This window comes from Salarias fasciatus, chromosome 9 (assembly GCF_902148845.1).
Source record: "Salarias fasciatus chromosome 9, fSalaFa1.1, whole genome shotgun sequence".
NCBI classification, from domain to species: domain Eukaryota; kingdom Metazoa; phylum Chordata; class Actinopteri; order Blenniiformes; family Blenniidae; genus Salarias; species Salarias fasciatus.
In genome coordinates, this window is record NC_043753.1 from 20,071,999 (window position 1) to 20,078,995 (window position 6,997).

General features: G+C 43.9%; 1 protein-coding gene across 1 annotated transcript in view; it reads left to right on the forward strand.

Moving 5' to 3' along the window:
* The window catches only part of LOC115394367 (cadherin-7), a 101,422-nt gene extending 94,679 nt beyond the window's left edge, over window positions 1-6,743 (forward strand). Inside the window, exon 12 of the mRNA XM_030099672.1 lies at window positions 5,608-6,743. Within this exon, the coding sequence (XP_029955532.1) occupies window positions 5,608-6,122 (515 nt within the window). The 3' untranslated portion in view covers window positions 6,123-6,743. The remainder of the gene's footprint in view (window positions 1-5,607) is intronic.
* The last annotated feature ends 254 nt before the right edge of the window (window positions 6,744-6,997 follow it).

Below are 6,997 nucleotides of genomic sequence, written 5' to 3' on the forward strand. Positions count from 1 at the left end.
AGAGTCTTCCATCAAGTTCTTTTTCAATCTGTAGGTAGCAATTGGGGCCGTGATTGTGTGTGATTGTACTGTTGTGAATGAGAGCCGAGCCGCTGTCAGTCTGGAACCTGCTCTTCCTCCTCCGCTCTCCTCTCGGCTCCCGCTTTCTCATCAGCTGAGGGGAACACGCTCACCTACCAGCAACACTAATTCCAGTTATCTGTCACCCTGCCTGAGTCTAATAACTGCAATGACTGCCGCGTGCTGAGAGCCCCTCAGAATGCCACACCTCTACTTTTTGAGCCGTTCCGTCCGAGACCTTCAATCACGGCCGCTGATCAAGAATGTATATTTTTCGGCCGCCTGCCCTCGAGCCGCGCACATCGGCATTAGCTGTCCGTACTCATAAGCTAAGTGGTCATTAATCTTACTATGGTATTTTTAGATTTAATTACTGAGCTTGTCCTTTGCTTCTTGCACTAATACTCTTGAAAATGTCTGGGCGCTACTGTGTTTTCATTTTTTTTTTTTTTAGAAATGTCATTTAAAACATCTTTTTAATGATGCAGTCACTTTTTGGACGATACACCCAAACTACTGAGACGATCATTATCTCGTTAAGATCCAGCGCCTCTCCTCCCTCAGTGCGGGGCAGGTATTGCTCCATCCTCCAGAGGGCCAATTAGGACATTTCGGAGCACTCCGAATCTCCAGACAGTTGTTTCTATCCGAGCATTGCTTATCACACTCATTCTATAAATCACCATGTCCGTTCGTTTGTCTCTTATTTTATTGTCAGTCCCCTGAGCAAGTTCCCCGTTTCTCTATTTATGTCCTGTCCGCGCCGCAGACGATTTATGTTTCAGATCCGGTCTACAAATCCAAGTGTGCAACATTGCAGCCCTGCAAAAGAGTGCAAACGCAACCAAAAGCTGTAATCAGATTTGCTTAATTGTTTGATATCATTAGAAAAACTGGCTGGAATGCAACAAATCCAGATTAAGAACAGGAAACTAGACCTTCCTTTAACTGGGAAAGTCAATTAGCAGCAAATTGATTCTTCTTTTAACTGAAAAACAGCTAAATTGAAACAAAAATCTAGCAAAAGGAGGAAGAAGTGGCCTGTAGGACACATGAAACTAGATAAATCCACAAATGTAGGTTGGAAAAAAGAAGAAGAAAAAAAGGATCCCGGGCGCATTATGTGGACGGTTAGCGGCATGAGTGATATTATCAGCACCAGCAGCACAGATGCCATAAAAGCTACTTGACTCACGCAGCAAACATACAGCCGCACTGATAAAGCAGCAAATGGAGCCGGCGAGGGTTTTCTTCTCTGCTGTGCTCTTTGTCAGGCGGCGGTGCAGGAGGCGGCCGCTCCGGCAGACAATGTGCTTCCTGGAGGAGAGTGATATCTGTCATGTCGCTGAGGAGGCGTGACACTCCTTCCTTTGTCCAGACACTGTCATTTCCTTGCCTCCATGCGTGTTGTTCTTTGTTCCCGTAATTGCTTTTAATAGGATGGTTAATATTATAATTGAACTTTCCGGGAATTAATTAGCACCTATTTTGAATTTGAATTGATTAATTGTTTGATTCAATTATGAAACAAACAAAAAAAAAAAAAAAGGAAATTAAAAACATGTTTTGCAGTTTGTAGATTATCAGAGGTAAACATTTTTATATTAAGGCTTTTTTGTAGATTGGATATAAATTAGTGTTTTGGCGAAGTATCGCCTTGGGGTTAATGACTGATGTGTGCAATGTGGCCAGATGTGGGTTTAAATCAACACCGTCAGATTTGTTTTTTGAGGTGTGAACAAACCCCGATATTAACCTCATTCGTCTGGCAGCTGCAAACTATTCCAGGGGTGTCAAACATATGGCACAGGGGCCTGAAGCTGGCCCGGGGCAGTGATGAAGGGACTTAAAGCCACACTGGGAGAATGAATTTATGAAAATATGCATGCTGAATTCTGCAAAATGCTGCAATATATTCACACTGATCTGCACTTGAATAAAAGAATAAAATCAGTTTGACACTTTTGTTTAATTTCTATTGTTAAAGTTCCGTTGTATGTTTTGGTTTTAAAAACTCACATCTATGTTACATGAATGTGAAAGTGTTGTCAGATGTGCTGAGATCTCATTGTTCAGGGTGTGTAATCTCAGGAAAACACACTCCTGCCCTGCTTTTTTCTTCACTTTCATGTCAACTCGAGCTGAATAATTTCATATGCTGTCATTCTGTTGAGATAATGGTTTAAATACCTGGGCTGCATAATGCATACGAAACAAATGCAGGAAGTGTGTATCTGTGGCTGGATCGTGAAGATCCAATTCTGAGGATGATTTTTCTTTGGCCTCAGTGACATTTTATAAATTGGGGTGTATTTTCTATGTCCCAAGCAATTATATATGAACAAATAATGACCCAAATGAGAGTTGGCCTCAAGTTTCAATATTTCCTGCTCAGTCCAGACTGTGTGTTCGGGAATAACTCGGATTTAAATGACAGTTAACTTAGTCAACATTATGGTTGCATCATAATTTGGCATATTTTCTCACTCCTCATTGGCTCGTATAAGCCTGCCACCTCAACTCAGAACAAACACAAAAGCAGAAACCTCCAAAACACAATGAAGGTTGCCAGAGAATTGTGTTCATGTTAGACCTCATTACCCACAGTGTGATAATACAATCGGTCTCCAGGGCCTTTAATAATTTGGGCTGGATGCTTCATTTTTTATGCGAATGACAAACATGCTCTACCTTCCATTAATTAGTATTTAAACATAAGACTTCCTTTCATATGAGACAGCGTCACAGTCGCTGATTAATTTCAGCGCAGCGCAGAGACACAGAGTGTGTGGGTGACAGAATGAGTAAATAATCATTCCCAGGTTCACCAGAAGCGCACCGCGCATGGAAAAATACTCTAATGAGAAAGTGATGCCTGCTGGTAAGAAAAGGGCAGCAGAGAAAACTCACCTTGTTCACTATTGATTGTGCGCGGTGGATCATTTAAACAATTCAATTACAACGAAAGCCTCTGTAGCACTAAAGCGATCTCCTTTTTTCCTCTGTTTTCCATTTAGCATACATCATCCGTGCGCGTGTTGTGCGAGGAGCGGGGCTGCTATTGTATCACGGCCGTGTTTGTTAAACTGCCAAGGCTGGGAATCATTTCTTACAGGACCCTTGGTACTTGACACAAGCCCGGTATTTGTATGCTCGGCCATCCAGCCGCTCATCCTCGTAGGTCGTGATTCGATGTTGGCCCGTTTCCAGTCTGTGATGCATCGCGGTTGCCTTCTAGGCATTAAACCCTAAAGAGCTTTGCTGGAAAGCACTGAGAATATTCTATTTCCATGTGCCACTTTGTAATTCACTTTGCAGAAGCCTTGGTGAATCGAATAGAATTTAGAATGACTGGAGTTTCTAAAATCAGAGGATACAATCTTCCACAGGAGCGCTTGGCATTCTGTCTCGGCGTTCGAAGACGTGTCATGGATATTGGTGGCGCTATTAGACTGGAGGGACCATTCCCGGTGTTTCACAGAGAGAGGAGGCAGTGGCGGCTCTGCTGTTGTAGGGCAGGAGCCGTCACCAAACAGCCGACAGAGAGCCACCATTCATCTCCTGCAGTCTTTCCATGTGACATGTTTCCTCCCTTCCATCTCTTCCATTTGCTCTTTATTAGAGGGTGTGAAGTGCTGTTTGAATTTGGTTCCTGGCCCTCTTCCCTCTGCTGCCTGCAGTAGCTCGATGCCGAGAAGGGGAAGAAATATGGGCCCACGGAACGATATTTCACTGGCACCAGCGTGACATTGATGGATAGAGGATCATTAGACATTTGCCAGTTTGCTTGGGCGTAGAGTTATTTTCAGCAATAATGTATGTGAGAGGGAACAGGGGCTGGAGGAAGGTTTCTGGTAAGATCTCCCAGGGCCATGATTTCAGTTTGGTGAAGTTTTGTAAGAGACTCGAAGCACAATGTAGGCGGCGGAAAACACAGAGGAGAACGATCCAGTATATTACTGTACGGCCTGAGCCTCATGTGCTCTGATCAGTGGACTGATGGGCCGTCGCTTTCTGGACTCTTCTGTCCGGTTTGGTGTTACAGAGATTCATTGAGACTGGGAAAAAAAGGAGGTATTGATTATTTCTATCAATTCATCATTTCATTTCACCTTTTCGCAGTTTTTTTTTTCTTTTAATACTATTTCTTCAGGGTCCATTTGTAAATTTCTTTGTGTGTGCATGTTAGCATTAGAGCCACATTATTATTGCCCTTCTGTTCATCATGAGTTTTTTTTTCCTCCATTCAGTCTCCACATGTCCAGTGTTCGCTGGGTGTAGTCGCCTTGAAAAGTCAACTGTTATTGTCCTTCCTTAGTTCTGCTCCTTGTCTCAAATACTAACATTGCGATGCATATTTCACTTTAAAAATTTTCTGGGTTTTCTTTAGCTTCCATATTTTTCCTAGAGAAAATTTAAATATGTAACTAGTTCTAGACTTAGTTCTAGACGTTGAACTTATGCATTTAACGGAAGACTCAATATTCAAATACGTTTAATATAGAGTTTTGAACACACTAAAACTTATACATTTAAAAAAAAAAATTGAAAAGAAAAAAGATTTGTTCAACTTTTAAGACAAAAACATCCTTTGGGGACAAATGCACACAATTATCACAGGAAAAAGTGTTTGCATTGTATGTATGTATTCATGATTAATGTTTTTTTGTTTGTTTTGTCTGAATAATTACGATCGTTTACTTAGTAAATAAAGTTTATCACAGAGCAGGAATATAATAATTTGCTGCTTAAAAATACACGTCTTAATATGCAACTGCTCTTCTTTTTATTAATTACAGTTGCAGCCGTCGCCGTATTGTCTTTCAGTTTTTCCTCCCCAAGTGTGTGTGTGTGTGTGTGTGTGTGACTGGGTGAGTGCGATGAGGCAATGATTAGTTCCTGCAGCAGCAGCAACCTGGGGAACCGCCTGCACCTGGGGAGCCTGACGAGAGGGCAACTCGTCAGTCAATCCCACAAGCCACCTGGCTGGCCGGACACTGACCGGCAACTTGCTGCAAACAGCAACGCTGACGTGCCTCATGCAGTCACTCAAGCTGTGTTGGTTAGCGAAGAACTCGGTTCTGTGTTTTTTTGGTTTGAGGAAATTTTGTTGTATTTCCGTTATTTTAGTTACTTTTTAGCCTTGTGTTTGTGAATTGACAACTCCAGTTTAGTCTATTTTTGTTGCCGTTTGTTCTTACTTTTGTTAATAAATTAATCTGTGGCCTGTATGTTGCAGCCTTTTTCCCTTCTAACAAGCTGGTTGTAACATTCTTTTTTTTTTTTTTTAACCATTTGATCTTTTTCTTCAGGACTGTAATTATTCCTCTCCACTCACTTTGCTAAATACCTTTTACGCAGTCAATTGCAGCGCGTAGTGTTTAATTTATATTTTTTCCAATTAGTTGAGCCACTCTGTCAGCTTTCCTCTCCCCCTCTGACAGCCGCAGAAGAGCCCTCCTGGCGGGCGGGGCTCTGCCAGTGGAATGGAAGGCACGCACGCTCCGGGTCAATATTGACTCCGGTCGTCTCTGTCTTTCCCCGCAGTGATGGTTCTGCTCATCGTGACGATGCGGCGGCGGCGGAAGGAGCCTCTGATCCTGGAGGAGGAGCGGGACATCAGGGAGAACATCGTCCGCTACGACGACGAGGGCGGGGGCGAGGAGGACACGGAGGCCTTCGACATGGTGACCCTCCGCAACCTCAACGTCATCAGGGACCCCAGCGTGCGGCGGGACGTCACGCCGGACACCCCCACCTTCTTCCATTACCCCTCCGCCTCCCGCCCGCCCTACAAGTCCCTCCCAGACAACGTGGTGTTTCGAGAGTTCATTTGGGACCGGCTGAAGGACGCCGACGTAGACCCGTCGGCGCCGCCGTACGACTCGCTGCAGACGTACGCCTTCGAAGGCAGCGGCTCCGTGGCCGAGTCGCTGAGCTCGCTGGAGTCGCTAAGTACAGACTCGGATCAGAATTATGACTATCTCAGCAACTGGGGGCCGCGCTTCAAAAAGCTGGCCGACCTGTACGGCAACAGCGATGGAACCGGCGTCTTCTCGTAGCCCTGAACCGTCTCGCGCAACATTTCTCGGACTTTGGGGGGAAAAAAAAAAAAAAAAAGGAAAAAAAAGAGTAATTTATTGTCAGAGAAAATGATTTTGTCTGCCTTAGCGCATTGGAGGAAAAGATTCAAAGACAACACAAGAGATTGAAAGAAAAACACTTTAAACTTCAAAGGTTTGCGGTTTGTTTACCTCCCTGTGTGGATTTTCAACAGCGCGCCATGGTGAGTTTGGACACACACTTCAAAAGTGGCTTGACCGAGGAGGAAACCTTCTGTGCAAAAGACATTAAAGGTTTCAGATTTTAGGCTTGAGTCCAACCATTGACTGCAGAATGCATACATGTTGGAGCCTTTTTTAAGGGGAGACACCTGTCCTTTCATTCCAGCGATGGGCACAAGCCCAGCACTCTTGCTTTGATGCATTCCTGTGCTATCTTTGTGCTATGAAAGAAAAAAAAAAAAACAAAAAAAACCCATAAAAGTTTCTCATGAAATGCTGTGTCCCTGGCGGCTAATCAGTACTCACTTGACTGTTCATAAGAAATTTGACAGCAATTTCTATCTTTTTTTTTTTTTTTTTTTTTTCTGTTTCCTTTTCAGGGGTGGGAGTGCAGCGGGGGTGGGGGGGAGGGTTTCCACGTTCAGAGCCACATTCGTCACGGACTGGGTCGACACTATATGAAGTGCCGCCGCACACATATAGAACGGAACAAACGCGTAATTGATGTGCTCGGGAAACGATGTGAAGACTGAAGTCGCGGCAAATCATAAAAAGAACGACACTCCTGTCAGTTTGATGTCTCCACTGGGTGAAAACGGAAAACAAATAACTCCTCTTCTCCCCCCAACAATACATTTTGCAGATGTTGCAAT